The following is a 25,949-nucleotide window of genomic DNA, read 5'->3' as shown; positions in this document are numbered from 1 at the left end:
CTATATATAAAATAGATAACTACTAAGGACCTACTGTATAGCACAGGGAACTCTACTCAGTACACTGCAATAGCCTATATGGGAAAGGAATCTAAAAAAAAGTGGATGTATGTATATGAATAACTGATTCACTTTGCTCTACACCTGAAAGTAACACAACATTGTAAATCAACTGTACTCCAATAAAAATATTGGGTTGGCCAAAAAGTTCGTTCAGTTTTTCCATAAGATAGCTCTAGTAGCGCTTAGTTGTCTTTAACGTCATTTGAACCAATTTTGTTAGATTGTATTGTGACAGCTGACATACAAGCATGCATTTTACAAAAAACTTATCAAAATTGGTGAATTTTTGTGTAGCCATTTTAATACTGAAGATGGAAGAAAAAAAGCAACATTTTCGGCATATTACGCTATATTATTTCAAGAAAGGTAGAAATGCAACAGAAACAAAAGAAAACATTTGTGCAGTGTATGGAGAAGGTGCTGTGACCGATCGAATGTATCAAAAGTGGTTTGCGAAGTTTTGTGCTGGAGATTTCTTGCTGGACGATGCTCCACAGTCGGGTAGACCAGTTGAAGTTGAGAGCGATCAAATCGAGACATTAATTGAGAACAATCAACATTATACCACGCTGGAGGTAGCCGACATACTCAAAATATCCAAATCAAGCACTGAAAATCATTTGCACCAGCTTGGTTATGCTAATTGCTTTGATGTTTGGGTTCCACATAAGTTAAGAGAAAAAGAAACCTTCTTGACCATATTTCTGAATACAATTCTCTACTTAAACGTAAAAAAAAGTTCCGTTTTTAAAACAAATTGTGACAGATGATGAAAAGTGGATACTGTACAATCATGTGGAACAGAAGAGATTGTGGGGCAAGCGAAATGAACCACCACCAACCACACCAGAGGCCTGTCTTCATCCAAAGAAGGTGATGTTGTGTATATGGTGGGATTGAGAGTCCTCTCTTATGAGTTCCTTCCGGAAAACCAAACAAATAATTCCAACAAGTACTGCTCCTAGTTAGACCAACTGAAAACAGCACTCGATGAAAAACGTGCAGAATTAGTCAATAGAAAACACACAACCTTCCAACAGGATAATGCAAGACCGCATGTTTGATGACCAGGCAAAAACTGTTACTGCTTGGCTGGGAAGTTCTGATCCACCCACCATATTCACCAGACATTGAACATTTGGATTTCCATTTACAAAATTCTCTTAATGGAAAAAACTTCAATTCCCTGGAAGACTGTAAAAGGCACCTGGAACAGTTCTTTGCTCAAAAAGACAAAAAGTTTTGGGAAGAAGGAATTATGAAGTTGCCTGAAAAATGGCAGAAAGTAGTGGAAAAAAATGGTGAATACGTTGTTCAATAAAGATCTTGGTGAAAATGAAAAATGTGTCTTTTATTTTTACTTAAAAACAGAAGGAACTTTTTGGCCAGCCCAGTAATAAAAAAATATTTTTAAAAAGCCTCTCTATAAACTTTTAAGATTCTGGTGGGCAGATGCAGAGATCTACTCATCTTGCAGCCACCTAAGACAAGCCTCCAATGTAAGTTCCCTTGCTTATTAAACTTGCCACTTACCAATCAGAAGTGGTCTGCCTCTTTCCTCTGTCTCTCCCCCTGCTCTCTACTAAGGGGGCTGGCTTCAGATTACAGCTGGGAAGTTCCCATGGTGGTTTGTGAACCAACATTTTCCATTTCCCAGTAGCTGACATCTTTTCTTCATGTGAAAGAAAGATCTGCACCTGCGGTCTGAGTAGGTTTCCTGCCTGTCTCTCACCAGCAACCAATTAACACCCTATGCTCAAGAGAACAATGGGCCTCTCCAGGTACACCTCCTTCACCTTAGACTGAGGCAAGGCTCCCAGTCTTTCCATGGGTGTCCAGTAGACGTCTGGGGAAAAGAGCTGGGAAGTGGTTGTGTATTCCTCTGTGTCTTGGATTATCAGGAATCCTAAACTGTTCCATAGCCCACATGTAGCTTAATCAATTTGTTACAATTTCAGTGGTTTCCTTCTTACCCAGTTTTATGGCTTTTACCCTTTCCTCTCATATTTTGCCAAAGTTGAAGCAGTTCACATATCCTGTCCCTCCTCAACATGTTTTGTCACCCATTGGAATCAGTTTGCCTGGTTTCATTGTGACTCTAGCTCTTGGATGAGGCAAAAATATCTTTTTTTAAAAATTATGACTTTTTCTTATTGTTAAATTAAGAATGACATTCTCTTGCAACATTTTTACCTCTTAAGCAGAAACAGAACTGATTGCTGACAAGCATTAATTTTCTCCTCTCTTCCCAGTCACAAAGTGAAAACAATACTAGTGTCAGTGGTAAGTGTCAAGATGGAAGTAATCAAGCAAAAACCTTGGGGCAAAGAATAGGGAGTGAGGAATGGATCCTGAGAGAGCAGCGCATAATAGCTAAGACATAAAAGTTTGTTCACATGCTGAGACAGAATTGATGTCAGAGGAACTGCTGAAGCGGAGTGCTGTAAACCTAGGAATCAAAGTTCATGAGTTAAGTAGCAGAGCTCAGAAATAAAGAAAGAAAAAAAGGCTCAAGTACTGCTGTGGTCCCATTTTCCATCCAGAATAATTCTCGTGGAGCACTGTTATTACTGTAGCATTGATGTGGGAGGGCTGTGCTTCCCTCCTCAGTCTGTCTTGTGGGCACATGAAAAATCAGAACAAAGATGAAAAATGGAAATATCATTGAATAGTGAGATTTAATTTGTATTCTGGTCCTTAGCATCATGCAACTGCCACATATGGCTCCAATTTTATATTCAGAGGTTGTTATATCATCATAGTTTAATATGAGAAAGAAAGCTAATGATCTAGTCTGCATATGTGGCTATTGAGCACTCGAAATTTCGCTTGTGCAACTCAGGTTGTAATTTTTAATTTAAATTTAAAAATGGATGTGTGCATTGGTTATTGAAAAACTTGTATGTCTGGAACAATTTGAGTATATGAATATATGTTTTCATCTGTAAAATATATGATATCTAAATACATCTCAAGTATTTCTGGTACTGCCCTATGTCTTATGCCCTCAAAGTATACTCTATAATAACTGACTGGATTTTTCTTAACTTTGTATGAAAAAAAATTAACCTATAACCAATTAGCCAAGAAGAACTTTATCTTCTGTAGTTTATTTTCAAAAATGATAGGGAGTTGTGTGTGTGTATGTGTGTTTCATATCAGCTGTCAAGATTCCGTGACAGAAATTGGAAACAATGCCAGTTATCTTAACAGAAGTAATTTAATGCAAATAATAGGTTAAATAGATTAGAGAATTAAAAAGTGAAAAAAGAAACTGAAAGAATATATACAGGGATAGGAACTGGAGGAAGCCGTACCCCCTCTAAGGTTGGGGAGAGATAAGGAATGGTTAGAGATGAGTAGCATTTGGAGGGCCTTCACAGAAGCAGATTCAGACTTCTGATGGGGAGATAATGTTCAGTTAGTATAAGTACCTCGTGGTATTTTGACATTGGAAGAGGGGCCTCATAGAGCAGGAATTCAAACCTCTGAGTTGGGGACTCTAGTCAGCTGGTCCTGATAACTTCAAATGTTCAGCAGCATTTTACAGAACTGGGTATCAGACAGACTTCTGTGGCGGGGGGGTGGTTATAGCCCAACTATGTTGAAACTTCTTAGAGGGAATGATGATGATTCTGGGAGTTTAGATACAAAGAGCTGGAGACTGAACTCTACTGCCCTTCTGAAGGTAAGGAGAAATTGCTGAAATACACAAGAGGGAGCAAGTCCCTTTTTCTTCTTCCAGTCTACTACTAGTGTCTGTCAGAGATCCAGCTAGCAAAGGAGATGTGCAGCTTACAGAGTTTCAGCCTGAGAATCACAAAGTAGAGTAAGACATCTTTGGGACTGAGAAACACCAGCTAATAACTAGCAGAGTCCATCCATTGGCTATTTAACATCAAACTTTTATTCCTAGAGGATCTGAATTTTAACATATTTTGCTTTTCTTTGGTTGCTAAGGTCTTCCATTAACTTTTACTATTGAATATAGAAACACTAAAAACTCTCCAGAGAATTCCCTGAATTTCTTACATAGTATTTCCTGCACTACAGTGTGGCCGAAACCCAAATACACCTTGATAATCAGGATCATTCAGCACTGAATCATTAACCAAGAGAGTATCCCTCTTTCATATATATATGCTCAGTGGCATGAAGCATCTAAAATATTCTTCAATTAAATTTCCAATTCAATGCAATATTTCTGTGTACCCATGTTGAAGCAGTCCTTCTACTTTGGAAGTTAATACCTAAAAACCAGACAATTTCAAAACTATGGTGACAGGAAAAAACTTTGTAAGTGGGTTATAAGATGTTATTGTGAAAAGAACCATTCCCATTTCCACTCTTATTGCTAGCACCTGTAGAGAATGTACACGGGAGAAATATTGGTCAGTATTTCAAAGTATATACTGTCTTTGTAAGGCAAGACCTCAACTCTTTAGGATGTTTTCTCCTAATTGGTACCCTAACTGAATCTTCAGTGGCCAATTCATTATTTTATTAGGCTAGTTGCTTTTAGGTAGGAGAGCGTGGTAAATCTAGTGAATTCCATAGGAAATAGCTGTGTTGCACTGCTTTTGCTGTGAGATGAGTTCTGTAGTCAGAAGCAATGTTGAGTGGAGAGTGTGACAGTAAAGAAACATTTCATGAGTCCATGGGTGGTGGTACTGGCAGAAGGAGTACACAGAAAACAAATCCATATGCAGATTTTCATCTATTGTGGTGAAAGCAATTGTGCCATGCTTTATGATGATAGGAGCCCAATATAACCAATGTACCAGGTGAGTGAATTATCCTCAAGGGATGTTACTTTATCAGAACCTCATAGTTGATCTCTGGTATTAGCAGATTTGGCACTCAGTGGTGGTAGCTAGGTCAGCCTTAGGGAGAAGAGAAGCTATACTGCTGAACCCATGCCAGGCCTCCACCTCTGTCACTATGGCTACTTTGTACATGGATTTATTGAGCAAACATTGTTGCAACTTGGGAAAGAGGCTGAATGAGATCAATAGAATGTATCGATTTGTCCACCTTATTACTGATAATGGTAGGGTGTATTTGGGTCTGTAAAGCAATAGCTTAATAACAATCACAGGTTCTAAATATAAAATTCCATTATTCTATAGCATTGTTTCCACCACCCCGCCCCAAATATAAATTCCCTCAGAGACTCCTCCCTTGAGAATTATTTCTATGGAGAAAGGCAAGTAAAATATTTCTCAAAGTGTCTTTCACTCCCTTTTAGACTGACAGACCCCAGAGATTTTGGTATGTCATGATGAATCATGATGCTTCTTATTTGCCTACAGGCCTCTAAATGCAGAGAAGGGCAGTATACAACCTTTGAGGACAGAGTGAAAAGTAGATACCTTAACTCAAGGCACTGAGAGTTGAAGGCAAAGTATATGCACCTACCTCTCAATTATGGAGAATCAAGATATCCTTAAGTGGAATCATCACAAATGTGCCCTACTCCAGGGGACCTTTGTGTAAACTATTATCTCTTCCTTGAAATTCTCTACCAACTTCTCTCTCTGTCTTCATTCACCACCTGGGCTTCTAGCAACCTTTTGAGCTCTAGCTCAAACATTGTTCTTCTTTTTTTCCTTCCCTACAATTATAGCTGATCACATCCTCTTTTTTTTTACTATCTTTTACTTATCTCTATCCTAGTGTGCATTAAAATTGCACATTCACGTATCTGTCCTTCTCTCCAGACTGTGGTGCTTTTAAGTGCAGGGACAATATTTTTTGTGGTTTTTATGTGCAAGAATCACAGTAGCCACTCAGAAGTATTTGCTGAATTTTCAGTGGGGACTTTGAGTTTGGGGATTAACAAACACTGACCCTTAATTTCAGAAGGAGACTGTGCCGAATTTAAGGCTTCAATTCTAGGCAGGGGATGGCCAGATACCATACTGTTAGCTACAGTTGAAAGGGACAGTCTGGATATGAAAATTGCTTACCCAAGCAGGTTTAATTTGGGGCAAGACACCCAACTGTCAAGAGAAGTTTTATTTTGATACGTAGAGACTCAATTCTGAAGAATTTCACAAGTTAATAAGATATTAGCCAGATCAAGGAAACATGGCAGAAAAGAAGAAGCACAGTTACTAGAATGGATATAGATGGTCAGGGTCAGTCCATGATAGGACTTAAGGACTACTGTGGTTGATCTACCAGTTCTTCCTACTGAGATCAGTTCTTCCTCAAAACTGGGACAACCCTGAACCCAGGGTGGAAATTACACAAGATGTGGGTGAAAGGGGCTTGTTGAGTCTCTGCTTAAAAACACTCTGTCTTTCTTAAATCCATCCAATATCCACCCACTTATGTTTTGCTTTTGTTTATTGATTGATTGATTTATTCAGTATCCCAATCATAATTTCATGAGATTCCCCTCCCCCCAATATAGTCTGTGATGCACATCATCAAAGGTGGCAAAGGAGGTGACACTTAAGTCCTCATTTTTTTCTAGTCTAATATCTAAATTTAAAATCTTTTCATTTTTTGCACTAAAAAAGTAACACCTCCAGCTTATTTTACTGTTTTTCCATTTTGCACGTTTTCTTTGGCCAGATGTTGACATATAGGTGATGGAAAGTTTTCCTTATTTTCTTCTTTAAAACAGGTTACTATATCCATCAGACTTTTAGCAAATAAATTAATTTTCTTTTTATTCTTGCTTGATTTGATCCAGACAGCTAATATGAAAGCAAAATTTTTCCTCTTTATTGACTTCAAGATATAAGGTGTCATAATTCCTCAAGTTATAAATAGTAAAATAAACAAAGACAAAAAACCCCAACATTTTTCATCTGTGTTCAGGTAGAGTCCATCCAAGGAGATTTTTTATTTTTCACCACAGCAATCGATCTGCACCCAATTGTCACAATGCCACACCCTCAAAATGAATTAAAAGGCATAAAAATAGATACTGTGGAAACAATTAGAGCAGTGTCTTGGGATTTTGTTTTCACCAAAACACAATTACACATTTTTAATGTTTTGAGAACCATGAATGGCTTATTTTTAAAATATCAATTAGCCAATAATTTTTCCAGCCCTGCTCAGCTTGAGATACTCAATACATTCTGCTCAGTGTCTATCTCATTCATTTCTTAAATCAGACCTGACAGAATAAGTAATCTACTATGAAAGTGGTTCTCAATCCTTGCTGCATAAATCCATGGGATACTTTTTAAAAATACCTAGGTGCAGGCCCCAGACACAGAACTTCTTATTTAATAAATATGGAGGCTTGGGCATCAGCATTTTAATGGGTTGAGAACCACTATGTTCATGCCCATAATGAGTGGGTTAGAATTAGCAACATTTACATAACCACAGACATGCCAAAAGTGAATTTTAAGAACAGATATCCACCAATATACAGTATTCTATTAACCTCTTCTCTATACAGCTGGACTTCTTTCTTTCAAGCTTAGCACTCTTCATATGGAGAATCAAATTCTTCCCTGTTGTGAAGGGTATTTGGCCAGTACACTAGTATCTTGCCTAACTCTTCCTAGCCTCTTTTTCCAAGAAGGTTGACACTATTTAAAACCTCTATCACTGATAAAGAAATGTCAAGCAGACAGACTACCTAAAACTATAAACTTTAGCACCCATCTGTCCCTGACCCACAGATCTCACACTAAATTTGGTCCTTCTGAATGAACAGGAAATTCATTCCTTTATACCTTATGTACATAAGGTATGATCTTATATATGGAAAATCCTAATGAAACTTAAAAAAGGAGAGTTAATGAAGGAGTTCTGCAAAGTGGCACAATACAAAACATATAAAAATCAATTGTATTTCTGTAAACTAGCAATAAAAAATCTGAAAATGAAATTGAGAAAACAATTCCATTTGCATTAGCAACAGAAAGGATATGACACTTAGAAATAAATTTAACTGAAGAAGTTTGACTTGTACACTGAAAACTACAAAACATTGTTGAATGAAACTTAAGATCTGTATAAATGGAAAGACGTTCCTTGTTCATGAATTGGAAGACTTCTTATTGTTAAAATGTCAACACTCTCCAAATTAATCTACAGATTCAAAACAATCTCTGTCAAGTGAAGAGTGAGAGGGTCATGACTCAAATACTACATACTCTTGCTGTTCTTATCAGTTTAGAAGATTTTCTTGCATAAGTGTTATGCTGTGCTTTTAGAAAAATTTCCAGAAACTTTAAATGGTTGGGCCTGTTTTTCATAATTTTCACCAGTTATGTTTGTTTTGCTGGGGAACAGCACCACAGAACTCCTCCCATTGTCCTTCCAAAAGCAGAAGTCAAGAACCCTTTAAAAAATTAAATGGCATTTCAGTTATTATATTATAACATATTAAAATGGCATTTCTATATGTAAAACAAGATACAAGTGGAACTGCTCTAATTGTGATTGAGCCCATTTGGATGGCAAGACTTCAAACATTGCAATGACTCTAAGCTACTCATTTATCAACTCCTGAGTTAGATCACAACATTCTTTCAAGTCCTAATATGTATCATATTAACATGGGGATAACATGTGATTTCTACATCTGTGAAACCTTCTCTCTCCTTTCTAAGGAAAATCACTTTTCCTAAAGTGCCATTTTATTGCCACTGCTTCAAGAAATCAGCTAAATACCTTTTTCTTCCCTTCTCACTCATATGAGTCTTCAGTGAATGATATCTATGTGTTTAGTGTATGTTACTTTTCTTCAAACTTGCTTTATCCTTATATTATTAATTCTGAGTTTGGATCCATTAGGTAATCAGGTCTCTGAGAAATTTTTAAATTTTTTGGATGATTATATCTAGTAATATTTTCTTAATAGCTAGAGATCCTCACATGTTTTGTTCACCACAAAGAGAAAGTGATAAACCCTCACTTACACAGGAAAGCCCAACTTTCAAAATGAAACAAGGAAATCGTAAGAACTCAGGGACATGAGGGTTAAATGGAATGATTAACCCTCACTGTCTAGGAGTGTATAAGTAGTATGGGGAAAGGCTTCAAACAGGAAGTTCATTCCTTTAAACTTCGAAAAGAAGAGAGGGATTGTCAACTGGGCCCAAGGAAGAGTTTGCAGATATGGTTGTCATGTTTGTTCCATCCTGCAGAATTATTCTCTCTTTGCTACTTGACTGTTAAGCAGAATGTATCTCCAGAGCTCCTATTTCCCTGATGTTCGCAAATAGGGTCCCTCTCATTTCATGAATTTTACTGTTAATCACTTGGGGAAAATAGGTAATAAGTGATAACTTGGGACATTTATAGAGATTCCTAAGTTTTACTGCCATAGACCCTTTGGTTTATATTCCTGACTCTTCCTGAAATTGTCTACATTTGCTCCTTTGGTCTTTTACACTCTGTTATTCATTGGTTTCAGAAGGGGTTTCAATAATATCTCACCTTTTTATAGATCATTGCTTAGCACAGAAGATAGGGATTATTTTTTTTGTATTAGCTCCCTCCCCATAGTGAAGATCCAAGATCCAACAGATTTCTCCTTTGCCTGAAGTGGCAGTTTACATTTTTGACTCCAGATTGGGTGACACCCAGATCACTGACCTTTGTAAGAAATACATTTGTCAATTTTTCTCAAATGGAATAGAAGATTAGAGGAGTAGAAAAGGACAGAGATTTGGAAGTACTCATAGATGAAGATTTCAGCTACAGAAAAAAAAGTGAGTAAGTGGGTATATAACTACTATTTTAGAGAAGGTAACACAGAAAATAATCTCTTTTTCAGTCCTTGAACTATTTTTTCCTGAGCTCTTTCCTTCCAACAGTCAGAATCATTTGCTGTGATTAAGATGTCAGGTTGTCAGCTCCAGATGAATTTGCTTTCTGAAGGATGTTTTACATTATCTTCTTTGTTCATTAGGCTAGACTTGAACACATTATATATTTTTCTCATCTAAATGTCTAATGATATTAGTATTATTACTTCATAAATTATTTATGTATTTGTGTTCCATGTGTTTCTATAATTGTACATCATAAATATTCTTAGGCATGCATGGAATATTTGCTGTTCATTGAAAAGAAGCATTTAAGCTCATACTGAATTTTCCTTCTGCCAGATGGCATCCCTGGAGTTCAAACATTTGTGACCTTCTTTGCTCTCTTATTTCACTTACAGACATTAACTTTGATTTTTCTTACCTTTTTAGTAGAGGCTCTAGGTGCTTAACTACCCATAAGTATGTGTTAGTCCTTTGCCTCCAAACTCTCCAACCAAAAATCCTCTAATTTCTCCAACTAAAAAAAGTGCAACACTTTCATATAAATCCTTCTATGCACAAGGTTTTTTTCCTGTCATTCACCTTCTCAAATGGCAACAGAGACTCTCATTACATATGGAATAAATGCAGACACCTTAGGCTGACACCCATAGGTTTTTGCTATTTTGTTCCCATCTGTTCACTATCCTCACTACTTGTTTTTTTAATCCATATGTACCAAAGTAACCTATTCATTTTTCTCATCATACGTTCTGGGAAAGAGATGGAGACCAGGAGATATGCAGGCCAGGTATGGGTATTGATAAATTGACAAATGTCCTATTAGTGATCCAAGATGAAGAATGAAGTTCTTAGTGATTTCTATTAACAGGGACTCTTAGAGCCAGCAAGGGAAATAAAGTTGATTTAATGAAATTATAGCCTTTGTGTAACTGTGAATGCAGGTATCTCTAGGTTGTGATGTAGGCTGTTAGGTGAAGGAATAATTCCATAACTTCTCTGAGTTTCCATCAAACCAATACCACTTCCTTGAGAGGCTGAAAATGTAGAAGCTGTGTCTGAAGGGCAATATGCCAAAATGGTAGTAATATCCTTTTGTCGAAAGAGTTATCATTCCAAATAAAGGAGTTCTCCGTCTGTACAGGTAATAGAAGTATGAAGGACTTTCCACTGTAACCGTCAGAATCAGGGGAATCCTATCATGGTTGGGGGAAAGCAGTAAAGCTGCTAACATCATACTGAGAGGTGATGCTTACGGCAAAAAGATATGGTATTAAAAGCATAATTTACAGAGGATGTTGGAAACCACAGAGTATTGTCTGGTGCTCATGATAGGACTGTTGGGTCAGTGAAGTTGTATTTATACTAATTATGCCCACCTTGAACTTACTGTTATTACCATGAATGATGACTTTTACTCTAAAACACCTAAAAACACCTTTCCCCGTCAGATACAGGTCCTAGCGCCTTGGCTAAAGTAAAGATACAAAAAATATATATAAGTGGTATAAATCCTCCCTAAACATTGCTTATAGGAAGGGCTCTGCCTTTTGCAACCTTTTATCTCCCATTTTACCATATATACTGCCTGTACTTGCCTGCACGGGGAGATACTCAATAACTACTCACTGAATATGTATAATATATATTCTCCTTGTCCCCAGGGGACAGATTCTAGAATCCTTCTGGGATAGTTACTTATCAACTCTTTATTGAGTACCAACTGTATACAGGTGCTATTCTAGGTTTTATGAATATAGCAGTGAACAGATTGAGCTTTCATTTCTAATACATAATGCCACAGGTTTTTCCACTCAAAAGCTCTTTTCCAACATTCTTTTTCTTTTCCTGACTAAATTAGAAAATGTGCAAGTCACACAGGTTTCCTCTGTGTGTGTGTGTGTGTGTGTGTGTGTTTGTTTGCAAAACACACAATTGGAAGCACTTATGCAAAGCACTGAGTGCAGCAAATCTGAGTCTGATTCCTCCTGCTACATTTATTAACTACATGAACTGTAGAAATTTATTTAAGTTCCTGCTTTTTGGTTGCTTGTTTTTTGTGTGTTTTAATGTGAATGCCGTCATGAGGCCATACTTTGCTAAGGCTAAGAGCAGGTACTGAGATTAGACTGCCTGGTTTTGAATCCTGCCACTTATTAGCTGTGTAACCTTGGGCAAGTATCATAACCATTTTGTGCTTCAGTTTTCTCATCTGTAAAATAGGGATAACAGCAGAACATTCCTCATAGAATTATTCTGAGGATTAAATGAGTTGCTATATAGGAGCACTAAGAATGGTACCTGACATATAGTGAGTGTTATATGAGCTAACTCTCACTACTGCTACTATTACTAATACCTTTCATGCAGTACTGGTGGAGAAATAATATGATGATATATGTCAAAATCCCCAGCCTAGTACCAGATACATAGCTACCTAATAAATGGGAATCATTACTGAATTGATTAGCTGTTTTTCATCATTTTATGAACCTCAGAAGCATCACTCTAATGATGAATAGTAGGAAGTGATGGAAATTTTTGAACTAAAGGAAGAGAAATTTTGAATGGAAGAGAGGCAGCATAGCTATCTGGAGAAAAGTAATAACTGTCTGCATATGTTTCACTATTGGTCCACTGATACACTGTGATCTCCAACAGATGGAAGTAATAGATGTTGATACACTGTGATCTCCAACAGATGGAAGTAATAGATGTTGATTTATTATTATTTATTTTAATATACATATCCACTATAATTGTATTTCTACAATTGAAATCCAATCACGGTCACTCCTTATCTAATGTACTTAGATGGCAAATTAACTCTGAGGATCAAGTTCAAACTACCTCCTCGTCCCCACAACCCTCCATCTCCTCGGTGGAGAGATGATCTTTCACAGTCTGACCCTTCTCACCTTTCTGGTCTCACTTCCTATTGATCCTTCACTAATCTACATTCCATTCCGACACACCAAGCCACTTTCATTTGTCAGTTGCATCAGTGCCTAGGCTCCCTATGGGTCTGTGCTTTGAGTGCAATGCCTTCCTCATAATCTACTCATCCAGTTTAAAGACCATCCCTACTGTGAAGATTTCCTTGACTCCAACAGTTAACTGCTTCTGCTGTAATCCCATAGGTTTTAAACACAAGCCCCCAAGAGCATTGTTTACCTTGCTTTGAAATTGTATGTATCTCGTTATCATGACATGGAGTGAGATCCATGAGGGTAGGAACCATTCTTATCCATCCTTGGAGCTTGACATGTAGTGGGTTCAAGATGGAATATTTAATGCAATCATTAAATGGGTAACATAGTGAAGGGAACAAGGTAAGCTTTCTTATCATCACTTCACAGGTAAGAACACTGAGAATTTGAAGGTCAGTCAGTAACATCTACTGAGAACCAAATGAATAGGCTGCCTCCCAGATAAACTGAACCTCATCTGGGAGGGCTGGCCCTTTAAGATACCTTTTCACAAATTCACTCTGACTAGCTGTGGTCTGTGAGTGCAGCCTGGCTCATTTGATTTGAGTCAATTTCTGCCTAATGTAGTGGCTCTCAATCCTGGGTGCACCTTATGATTGCATGGGAAGCACTATAGCTTGCTTTTAATCCTCTCTCAAAATAGTTCCTAGTAGGGTGCCTGGCCACTTAATGATACCCGTAAGTATGGGAAAAGAAAAAATAACTTCTGAAACTGCCTTTCTTTCTTAGACTTCTAGTTCATTGGTTCTTTTCGGTTCATTATCATTGATATTTTGGTTTTGTACACTAAGTTCTTTCAAGTTTCATCACTAGCTTAAGTAGTTTCAATCTGGTTTTTGCTCCCTTACCCGTTCCCCAAAGACCTGTTTGCCCTTTCCTCAACTAAGCTAAGAAGTTGTAAAGTATGTATTTGGAATTATAGTCAATCGAGGTTGAATTACTTAGCTGTATAACTGGCTTTTCATTTGCAGCTACTCATTCCTGACAATTTATGCTCTTAAAGTATCCATTTCTTTTAAAAGTGTTGTTTTTCAGTAAAAATTTCCAAATATTCCTTAAATGAGTTCTATCATTAGCCAGGAACATGAAGAAAAGGTATTACTGGGACACTGTTATTTCAAACCCAGAGAAAGTCTCCAAGTTTTTCCAGTGGTCTCGGCACAATTAGGTCATATAACTATTACCTGGCTACTTCCTTTGGGACCCCAAATTGGCTGTTGTTGACAATTATAATATGGGTTGAATTATGTCCCCCCTAAAATTCTTATGTTGAAGGTCTCAGAAATTGGTTTTGTATTCGGAGATAGGGTCTTTAAAGAGTTAATTAAGTTAAAATGAGATCCTTGGGGTGGGTTCTAATCCAATATGACTGGTACCCTTATAAGAAGAAGAAATTTTGACACTGGCAGGTACAGAGGCAAGACCCTGTAAAGACACAGGGAGAAGAGGGTCATGGAGAGAGGCCTCAAAAGGCACCAACTCTGCCCACATCCACCTTGATCTTGAATTTCAAGCCTTCAGGATTGCAAGAAAATTTCTGTTGTTTAAGCCACCTAGTCTCTGGTACTATGTCATGGTAGCCCTAGAAGACTAATACATAATAGTACTTATCTGAAGGGATTCTTGTAAGTATTAAGTGAATTAATATATGTAAAACCATTTAGAATAATGTATAGAATAAAATACAGAATACTGTTATTAATATCGATAGTAAAATGATACTTCCTTTGTTTTTGAGTTTTTCTTCCTTAGGATTTCCTTAAACTTTTATTCTCTACTACATTTTTTTTGCTTCTTCAAGGCTTAGGTCAAATGCTACCTCCATGAAAACACCAATCAGATTCACTGTTTCCCTCCTTTGATCGTTACATTTGTCATGCTGTATTGCAATTATTTGATTATGTGTCATTCTCCAACAGTATATGAGGAACCTATTGAGAACAATGATGTTGCCTTATTGATCACTGCAAACCAAATGTCCATCACAGTGCCTGCTCACTAACCAGAGGGCTAGATTCAGGTAGTTCAAAAATATGTAAAATTTATGAGAATTGTGTAGTCTTCTTGGGAGAGAGCCCACATTTTTGTCAAATTCTCAAAGAGAATGTGAATTAAATATTAAAGAATCATTTACTTAGCAGTTAGCTATTAGAACTGAGAGAAGGAGAAATCCAAGAGATGCTGATGATTTTGAGTTGGATATATCTATAGGTGGTGTTACTCTCTGACCCACACCAGTTAGCACAGTGTCTGGCATATATTAATAATAAGCATTTTGCCAGGAGCTGGAAATACAAAATCGTATGAAGGCTTGTCCCAGTCCTCAAGAGAGTTGCAGTCTGGTCAGTCACACAGCATAGTATAGTGTGAGTGCCATGGGAGAAGCAGAGGCATTAATGACTTGCATCTTGGTAGAACCAAGAAAGAGGGAGAGAGGAGATAGCATCTGATTAGGTAGTGGATGGGCGGTGTATCACTCAGAGTTCTCCAGGAAAACAGAACCAACAGGATGTGTGTGTGTGTGTGTGTGTGTGTGTGTGAGATTGTGTTTACAGATTAAGGGAGAGAAAGAAAAAAAAAACAGACAGAGAGAGAAAGACACAGAGAGAAACAGAGAAAGAGACAGAGAGAGGCTCAAACACTTGTGGAAACTTGGCAAGTCAAAAATCTACAGGGTAGGTAGACAAGCAGGCTGGAAACCCAGGTAAGAGTTGCAGCTAAAGTCCAAAGGCAATCTGCCGGCAAAATTCCTTCTTACTTGGGGAGGTCAGTTTTTTCCTACTGAGGCCTTCAATGGATTGAATGAGGCCTACCCACATTATGGAGAATAATCTACTTTACTCAAAATCTACCAATTTAAATGTTAATATCATCTAAAAAATACCTTCATGGAAACATCTAGAATAATGTTTGATCAAATGGCTGGGTACAATGACCTAGTCAAGTCGACACATTAAAATTAACCATCACAGGTGGTATCAGGTAAGGCCCTTCACCTTAAGTGACACTTGAACCTAAGTTTTGAAAAAACGAATAGCAGAAGTATGGGCAAAGTGATAGAAGGGAAAGAACAGGAATGTTCTAGGAAGCATGAAGAAACAGAGGTATGCTTTGGGGGTCTTTCAAGTGGTTCAGAAGGGTTGGAAGGAAGAATATATGTGGCTACATGTGGCTGAACCCATATACTGTTGGAGAATGACACATAATCAAATAATTGCAATACAGCATGACAAATGTAATGATCAAAGGAGGGAAACAGTAAGTCTGATCGGTGTTTTCATGGAGGTAACATTTGACCTAAGCCTTGAAGAAGCAAAAAAAATGTAGTAGAGAATAAAAGTTTAAGGAAATCCTAAGGAAGAAAAACTCAAAAACAAAGGAAGTATCATTTTAATATCAATATTAATAACAGTATTCTGTATTTTATTCTATACATTATTCTAAATGGTTTTACATATATTAATTCCCTTAATACTTACAAGAATCCCTTCAGATAAGTACAATTATGTATTAGTCTTCTAGGGCTACCATGACATAGTACCAGAGACTAGGTGGCTTAAACAACAGAAATTTTCTTGCAATCCTGAAGGCTTGAAATTCAAGATCAAGGTGGGTGTGGGCAGAGTTGGTGCCTTTTGAGGCCTCTCTCCATGATTTCTTCATGACCCTCTTCTTCCTGTGTCTTTACAGGGTCTTCCCTCTGTACCTGCCTGTGTCCAAATTTCTTCTTCTTATAAGGGTACCAGTCATATTGGATTAGAACCCACCCCAAGGATCTCATTTTAACTTAATTAACTCTTTAAAGACCCTGTCTCCGAATACAAAACCAATTTCTGAGAACTTCAACATATGAACTTTGGGGGTAGGGACATAATTCAACCCAGATTATAATTGCTATTTTACTGATAAGGAAACTGAAGCACAAAAAGGTTAAGTAGTTTGTCCAAGTTTGCACAGCTACTGAGTATCACAACCAACATTTGAATCCAAGCAATCTAGCTTCAGAATCTATGAAGCTAACCTCTACAATTTATTCACTCTCTGTTTATATAATTTCTTTAAAAATGAGAAATAAAATTCATTGACATATTTATTTGTTAAGACACCTCCATCCTGCTTGTGGTACACCAAAATTCCCCAGGAGCAGAAATCTAAAACCTCTGCTCTAAGGGAATTAAAGTGGGCTCCTCGTATTAAACTGCAGAAACGATGGTTTCTGATATGTGCAAGAATAACAGCAACAGTTAACCCCTGTTGGGTGCTTACCGTGTGTTGGCACTGTCCTGGGTGTATTGTACACTTTATCTCAGTTATATCTCATGACACTTTGAAGTTTGTTATTATCCACATTTGGCAGATGAATAAACTGAGGCTCACACGGATTATCCTCTCACCCCTCACAAACCAATACCAGAAATTTATCCAGGTTTCTCAAGAAGAGGTTTTATGTTTCTGGCTTCTTTTTGTGCCCTCAAATCCCAGGGCGAAAATTAGGACTCGTTATTAAACCTTTGCTTATAACAGGTTGAAGGTGGATTTTGCCCTTTTGTCTGCATATCCTGCAGGGCTGTCCTATGTTCACAGCATGTACTGTACCTCTTCCCTCAGCTCCTCTCTCCCACGCACCTGCTGTGAATGTCAGCTGCCTAGATAAGACTCAGCACTTTCAGAGTCACTTCACAGGTGCTCACTGGCCTCCCTCAGGAGGAATTCTAAGCTGGTCCTCATGCGTAGGTCAAAGCCTAGACCCAGAATCCCATGTAGAGGCCATTCTCTTTGGTCCCCTTCTCTGTTGCCACTTGTTACCTACTAAGCTTGTGCTGGTCTATGGGTCCTCATGGCCTCTGGAGGGAAGTAAAAAGGGTTTCAGTTCCAGAAAGAAAAATCACAAGTCTTTAGACTAGGGATGTTAATATTTCATAACTCTGCATTTATCTCTTCTCTGCACTTGAGAGGTTTTATAATCAAATGTTCATTTCTCAGGTAAAGTGAAATGACAAAGGATGCCTAGTTCCCACTTATGTGCATGGCTCTAAAATGCTTGGAGAAAAACATTAATGCTTTGTCCATCTTTCTGCTTTAAGTACTAATTGCTAACGTTTTGCTTATTAGTGGAAGAGTATTTAACTTGGAATAGAACACCTGGGCTCTGGCCCTAGCTCTGCAAGCTGGGTATAATGGCAAAACTCACAGAAATCTGACATGAAATGCCAGATTTTCTACTGCATTCTAGTTGAGTGAGCATTGGCAAACTTTCAGCTCTTTGACTCAATATTCTCTTCTGTAAAATGGGATCAATAAAATAGTTACCTCCTTGATTTGCTGAGGCTTAAATCAATAAGCAAGATATATCAAGAGGTTGCGTTACAGAAATTGCTTTATTATGAACACATTCTCCTGGGTTAGATTATTAACTCAAAAGAGTAGCACCAATTATCATGTAAATATTGCAACTATGTGCTCTGCACAGAGAAAAGGAAGATAAAAAAGATGTGGTTTCTCAGCTAGTTGGTAGCACTGATAGTCTCCAATGTACTTGTGCCTGCTCTGAAAACAATGTCTCTGCCTCAGTTTGGATTTGTTCCCCCGACAGTGAAAGAAAACAGGATGATGTGAGATAATTTCTGAAGTTAAGTGGAGTGTTTAATTGATATTCTAGCATCTGTTTTTCTGTACCTTTCCAGCCCTGTTGAAAACCCTGCCCTCAGATACAAGGCTTAGTCAGAGAGTAACAGAAGTATTCAGGACCCACTCAGGGAGAATAAGGAAGGAGAAAACAGAATCACAGGCAGGGACAACTGCAATGTCAGAGGAAGAAGCCCAGGTACATCAGCCAGAAGATCTGGGTTCTCATCTACCTTAAGCGCCTTACCAACTTTGTTCACTGTTTCCTTTTTTCTGTTATTATTATTATTATTATTTCACTTTAACCAGAAAATGTGGAGTCTTCTGTGACATCTCACCACTGAGCTGTACTACTTGGATACCCACACATCATCTTTTTACCTGGATATAATTTTCTCACTGATTTCTTCATCCCTTGTTCCCTGCACATCAATTCTGACTGTCCTTCAGTCCCTTCTCCATAGTGCAATGTGTGTACTCTTTAAAAAAGTTATCTGTTCATGTTATCTCTTGCCATCACAGATATAAACAGTGACTTCCTATTGCTCTTAGGAAAAATTAAAAATATTTCTCACATGTTCTCAACTGCCCTTCTTGATTTGGCCCCTATTTCCTCTCTAGCTTCATCTCAAACTGTTCTCTGCATAGATACATTGGTCATTTTTTTACATTTTCTGGCTGGACAGATATTTTTATTCCAAAGACATAGATCAGTGGAGAAGTGTAGCATGAGGAAGGGGTGTTAATATCATGATTTTTGAAGATACTGTGTGCTGTGCTCGAAGATGCTTTTGAGGCATTTCAATGGGGTGCCACTTAGGCAGCTGGGTATTTGGACCGAGATTTCAGAGCAAGATTTACTCTAACTATAAGTTGAGAAGCCATCAGCCTGTAGATAATAAGTGAAGCTATGGGAGTAGTGAGACAGATGAGAGAATCTGACCTCCCATCAAAGGCCCTTGCAAATTCTATTATTTTTTCAGAAACACTCTTGTACCACTTCTCTAAATACTCTTTCAACGCCATCAAAGACTTTCCCAAAGGCTGCAGAATCAATGAGGCCTCCTCACTAAATTGTATTACCATGTTGCTTCCTCCTATAGTATTTGCCAGTCTGTAATTACAGATGCATTTCTGAAATTACTGGTTAGTATCTATCTCCATCAATAGATCTAAGTACCACAAGGACAGAGAAATACATCAATACCTGGCAGAGAACCAGTTTATTATAGGTGCTCATAATATGTGTATTTAACTATTTATGAACTGGTTGAATAAATGAATGAAAAAGAATTCTCTAGTATTTGTGCATTTTTTACTGTAGCAGTGAATGTACTAAATCAAATCAGTTCCCTAATATCCAACTACGTTAGGCTTCTTTGTTAGTTGTTCTGTTTTTAAAAAGAAACTTTAAGAATAATTTTTTATTTACATAAATGTTGCAGAGTTTGCATATACCCCACATCCAGTTTCCCCTATTCTTAACAATTTACTTCAGTATGGAAGGTTTGTCACAATTAATGAAACAATATTGATACATTATTATTAACCACAATCTATACTTTAAGATTACTTCGTTGCTATCTAATCTCTTTTTGTGTTTCAAGATCCCATCCAGGATGTCATATGACATTTAGCTATCATGTCTCCTTAGGCTCCTTCTTGGCTGTGGCAATTTTTCAAACTTTCCTTGTTTTTGATGACCCTGACAGTTTTGAGGAGTACTGCTCAGGTATTTAATAGCATGCCCCTCTATTCGAATTTGTCTGATGTTTTTCTCTTGCAGACTGAAATTACATGTTTTGGGGAGGAAGACGAGAGAGGTAAAGCACTATTCTCTTCACATGATATCAAGGGAACATGCTATCAACATGGCTTACCATTGTTGATGTTAACCTTGATCACTTGGCAGTTGTCATATTTCTCAGGTTTCTCAAACTCCTAAATGATTCTACCACCCTTCTATATTGTGCTCTTTGGAGGAAAGTTACTATGCACAGCCCACACAAAAGGAGTAGGGAGTTGTGTATTGCTGTTTTATGTACTCAGTGTGTCTACCTAATTATACTAGAGCTCTGTTGGTATCATGGTAAAGTACAGGGGAAGAAAGTGTTCTACAATATTCTGATTAAATTTCAGTCTTTTAGTTGGCCAGTGTCTTGGGGCTGTGACCTTCATTAGTGTTTCTCCAATGGTATAGTTTTTTGGTTTCTTTGCCCCCTCTGTCCTCTACTCCTTTTTCCAGTTGTAGCATTCCCAATCTATTTCCTTGAAGCCCTGACCCATGGCCTATGTTTTATTTCCCCTTAGGTGAGACAGGAAGGCTGAAAGGGACTGGACTGAGAGAAATTCCCTTCCGCCTACCGGGATAAGTCTCTGGTAGTTATTTCCTCTGGATTAAAGGGCTTTGGTGTGGAGAAGACTCTGGGCATAGTTCACAATGGTCACTCTCTCCCTCCCCCTACAGAGCCAGGAGAGGATCTTTCTCAGGTCTTCATTATGAAAATCTGGCAGAGTTCTTGGAGGTAAAACCCCCAAATGTGTGGGAATATCCCCCGAAGACTATGTCTCCCAGGAGTTTCTCACATCACAAGTTGTCCGTACTCAACCTCCAGCCATTCATCAAAGTGTTTAAGTTTATGGATCCAGCTGTTTCTCTTCTTGGTTAGCAAATTTCAGTTGAGTTCCTCTGGTAGCAGTTCCTCTGGCCAACTGCTTCCCCCAAAACTGTAGAGAATATCTCTACAGTTTTGGGGGAAGCAGTTTGCCCAGTTCTCTCATGGGTCCAAGAAAAGTTGTTGATTTTCTACTTGTCCAGCTTTGTCTTGTTGTAAGGATGGGTGTGACCAGACGTCCATGTTACTTTCATACATAAAACACATCCCTTCTTGTTTCCATCTGTGATCATCTTAACCTTTTCCTAAATTCTCTGTTGTGCATTTCATTGTTGCTCAGACTTCTACAAAACCATCTAAATACAGTTTAAATGAATCTTTGGTAAGAAGATAATTTTCTTCCCAAAATGTCAGTGTGATTATCCACGTTAAACATTAGTATTCCGATGTGAGCCATTCTAGACATGGTTTGATGAAATTAACTGAAGATGAGACGCACTGATGAAGAATTTAAGCAAGATTAATACCTTCATTTTAAAAGGTTGGTAAGGTGGGTAAGCACATTAATGGTTTCATCCATTATATCTTTTGGTGCTGAGAATTGATGTCCTTGTCCTACCTAGGTAAAGAATTTTTACTTCTTGGCAGAAATAAGATTATTTATAAATTGAACTATAGGGGTAATTTTTCTCAATTAACAAAACGCACAATGTTTGCATCAAGCTCTTATCTAGTAGCTCATTGTATATTAGGCTGTTTCTAAGTCAGTCAAAGTTTAATAGGGATGGGGAAGAGATTAATTATCAGAGGGTCTCCTTCTCATTAAAAAATAGGTTTACCTCTTGAAAACTGGTGAACATTGTTTAAACATGTTTAAATATCATTTAAACATTGTTTAGTACAAATAAAATGTCTTATAAAATATTGTCTATAATTAAATTCTTTTATTAAAATATGTATTTAATGTTATACTTGTATATTTTAAAAACTGCAACAAAAATATGGAGCAAGTACATATGATTTTTTTCTTTTCTCCTTTTTGCTTGTTTATATTTTCTGAATTATATATAATGAACAAGTAATGCTTTCATGAAAAAAAGAAAACTATAGATGTTAAAATAAAAAGAATAATTCATGAAATTATAGGACTTGAATAGACTTAAGCCAGTTCCTAATTTCTTCAGTTGAGGAAATGGAGGTACACACAGAAAAAACAATCTTCTTGAATCCTCTGCTTCCCCACTTCTGCTTAAAGAATAATAACCATTTTTAAAGAACCAGCTCAAATATACATGGTTTTGGCATTTCTATGCATGTCTCATGTCTCTCACCAATTGTAGAGTTCTTCCAGTATAACATGAATCATGAGTAGAAGGAAGAAGAGGAAGAAATGCTATGGGGATGAGGATGGCTTCTGTATACCATCTGTCCAACACTTAACCATATATCTTACTTATGTTATTTTAATTAATCAGTTTTTAATTTTTTATTTACAATGTTTCCGGGTAAAGCGATTCGCTTATACACATATACGTATATACATAAATATATACATATTCTTTTTCAGATTTTTTTCTATTATAGGTTATTACAAGACATTGAATATAGTCCCCTGTGCTATACAGTAGGTCCTTGTTGTTTATCTCTTTGATATATAGTAGTGTATATCTGTTAATCCCAAATTCCTATTTTATCCCTCCCCTCCCTTTCCCTTTGGTAACCACAAGTTTTTTTCTATGTCTCTGAGTCTATTTCTGTTTTATAAATAAATTCACTTGTGTTTTAGATTCCACATGTAAGTGATATCATATTATATTTGTTGTCTGACTTACTTCACTTAATATGATAATCTCTAGGTCCATCCATGTTGCTGCAAATGGCATTATTTTTTTCTTTTTATGGCTAAATAATATTCCACTGTATATACATACAATATCTTCTTTATCTATTCATCTGTCAAAGGACATTTAGGTTGCTTAATTAATCCTTACAATACCTTCAAGACATAAATACTACTCCCATTTTGCAGATGAATAAAAGGAAAATTAAACAGGTTAAGACCTTTTACAAGTTTCCTTTGTCACAACCCACAGAATTCAGGTTTTTGCACGGGTTCAAATTTCTCCAAAACTTAACATATAGTAAGTACTCAGTAAACATATTTAAGAATTGAGCTATTTAGGGACCATTTGGTATTCATGGACCAGATTTGCAGTGTTTATCAGCAGCTTGCTGATCTCTCAGTTAATTCACAATTAAAAACAACTTTGACCACAACTAGTATTTGAAGTCCAGATTCTCTAAGCAAATAGAATTGCTTTTCATCACAGAAAAAGTGATCACCACTGCTGCCATCTGACTTCCTTGTTCTCTTCTTTATTGTACTTCAAAATGTTTTCTCAAAATAATTATTTGTTTGCTTGAAGTATTATCACTTTCTTTTTTAGACCCATCCTCTTGACCATGCACTAACCTTTTATCTCTGAACTTAAATTCTAGAGCTAAACAACAGTAGCTTATATATCTAGCACTTTCATAAAAATTATCACATTGGATAATTTGGAAACAGGACAGATATTATTACTTTCATTTTAAGGATGAGAAGGCTAAGTCTTCAAGTGGTTCAGTGATTTGCTTATGAGCTTATACAGCTTATACAGCTCTTAAACCACAGATCTAGGACTCAGGGGAGTTCTCTGACTCCAAATATAGTGTTCTTCTCTCTATGTTATACGGTCTGATAACACAAAGCTATTCTCTTTATCGCACCTTTAATGATCCACTATAAATCTGCTGTAGCTTAGTTTTGCTTCCATTCTTACTAGACCTTTTTGATCCCATAGTTTTTTAGCTTTTGTTCCAGTTAGAGTTTTTAATTGCATGCAGCAGAAACTCACTCTGGCTGATTCAACAGGAAACAAATTTGCTGAAAGGATATTGGATAGGTGAGGAGATCATGGAGAAGCAGGTTGAGAAACAGATGGGAACAAGGGAGAAAGGAGGGCAGCAGTCAATCATCTGCCAGAACCATGCTCTAAAACAGGGGTCCCCAACCCCCAGTTGGAACTGGGCCACACAGCAGGAGGTGAGCGGCAGGCAAGCAAGCGAAGCTTCATCTGCAGCTCCGCATTGCTCCCCATGGCTCACATTACTGCTTGAACCATCCATCCCCCCCACCCTCTCCCCCCCCATCCCATCCATGGAAAAATTGTCTTTCACGAAACCGATCCCCGGTACCAAAAAGTTTGGGGACCGCTGCTCTAGAACACAGGGTACCCCTGGACACCTTTACTAATACCTCTGGCCTCGCTGCCCTTAAAAACAGGATGTTGGTTTTCCATTGTCCTTGCTTCTTTGTGTCAGTGTCTCCTGTTTCAGAGTCTTGGATGGGTATGTCTGATTGGCTGAGTATTGATCATGTGGTCATACTCTAGCTTCCAGGGAAGTTTGGAAACCACAAGTTTCCAAGTAAGTATTTTTAGCCTCTATCATGGAAGGTGAGCTCTTTCTCCCACCAAGATTCATTAAGCATACACTGCACCAAACATAACAAGGAGGTTGAAATAATTGAAAGTCCCCTACCATGACCAAAAAATGGCCGAATTCTAGTACTGATTCCAATTTAGTTTTGCATGTTCTTTCTTTAGGTGAACTTTCTTTGAGATAAGAGACATATTTAATTTACAACTATGTCTCAATTGTCACTCAACCAATAATTACACTTGCTCTGCAGCATTCTGAAGGGTCTAAACTTGTCATATAAGTTTCATTTATCTTCTAAGAAATTTCTCTTTCAAAGTTATCCTCTAATATTTCTCTCAAATGAATGAGTTTCATCAGGGCCTGACAGCATGAACTGGTGACTTACAAAATATTTTCAAAGCGTGAAAACTATATTTGGCATCTTTCCACGGCTTTAGGTTTTAAGATATGCCTTGTTATTTTACTTTAAGAATTCCAAATATTTCTTTTACTAACCATATGTTTCTGACCTTGAATAATCCTTTCCTCTGCAGTATTTTTGAACAGTGGCTTCGAAGGCACCATCCTCTTCAAGAAGTTTATCCAGAAGCCAATGCACCCATTGGGCACAACCGGGAATCCTACATGGTTCCTTTTATACCTCTCTACAGAAATGGTGATTTCTTTATTTCATCCAGAGATCTGGGTTACGACTATAGCTACCTACAAGATTCAGGTAAAGCTCAGTTTCTTTCATGTGAATTGCTGAGTCTGGTGTGACCAATTTCTTTTGAGAGAGTGCAAAACCTTATGTTTTTACAATGTTATCCCCAAATTATTTAAATTGGGAAAATGCATTACGATCCTTAACTCATCACTGATTCATTATTACATGGACCAAGTTGCAAGAATCTTTAAATTTCTGTCCTTTCTGCTTAATATAGAGCATTTTGCATATGGCAACCATAGGAAGAGCACTAAAATTAAAATCAGAAAAAAAATGGGTGTGAGATGTGACACTATAAACTGACTTTTGTGTGACCTTGGGAAATTTGACTTCAGTTCCCTGAATCTCAGTTTCTTAACCTAAAATATTGGGAATAGAATACCTCAAAGAGATATTTGATAATTAAATACATTAAGAGCCTAGGGCAGTCAGCACAAGTTAAACGTCTAGCAGTTTTGAAATCATCTTTGGGAACTTCCTGCTAGGGTTACCAAGCAAATTTGTGAACATTTTGACGTTAAACACAGGTAATAATAATAATGATAATAGCTATTATAATAATAATTGCTCTGACTATGATTAAGTCTAGGATTGTAACTAGATCTAGGCTTTAAATAATCTTCCTTAGTAGTAGTATGTCAGTATCTTTTTGATAAATATGGAACAGGTAGTAATGTCTCCCCCTACCTGTGAGCCTGCTACATACCATACGTGC

General features: G+C 37.3%; 1 protein-coding gene across 1 annotated transcript in view; it reads left to right on the top strand.

Annotated features, from left to right (window-relative positions):
* Nucleotides 1–25,949, top strand: part of TYR (tyrosinase) — a 122,718-nt gene that overhangs the window by 84,568 nt on the left and 12,201 nt on the right. The window contains exon 4 of the mRNA XM_082410178.1: nucleotides 25,062–25,243. Within this exon, the coding sequence (XP_082266304.1) occupies nucleotides 25,062–25,243 (182 nt within the window). The remainder of the gene's footprint in view (nucleotides 1–25,061; nucleotides 25,244–25,949) is intronic.

The sequence above is a fragment of the Balaenoptera physalus genome, assembly GCF_965194825.1.
Source record: "Balaenoptera physalus genome assembly, chromosome: 10".
Classification (NCBI taxonomy): Eukaryota; Metazoa; Chordata; class Mammalia; order Artiodactyla; family Balaenopteridae; genus Balaenoptera; species Balaenoptera physalus.
Note: the sequence above shows the minus strand (reverse complement) of the source record. Positions and strands in the feature narration are given on the sequence as shown.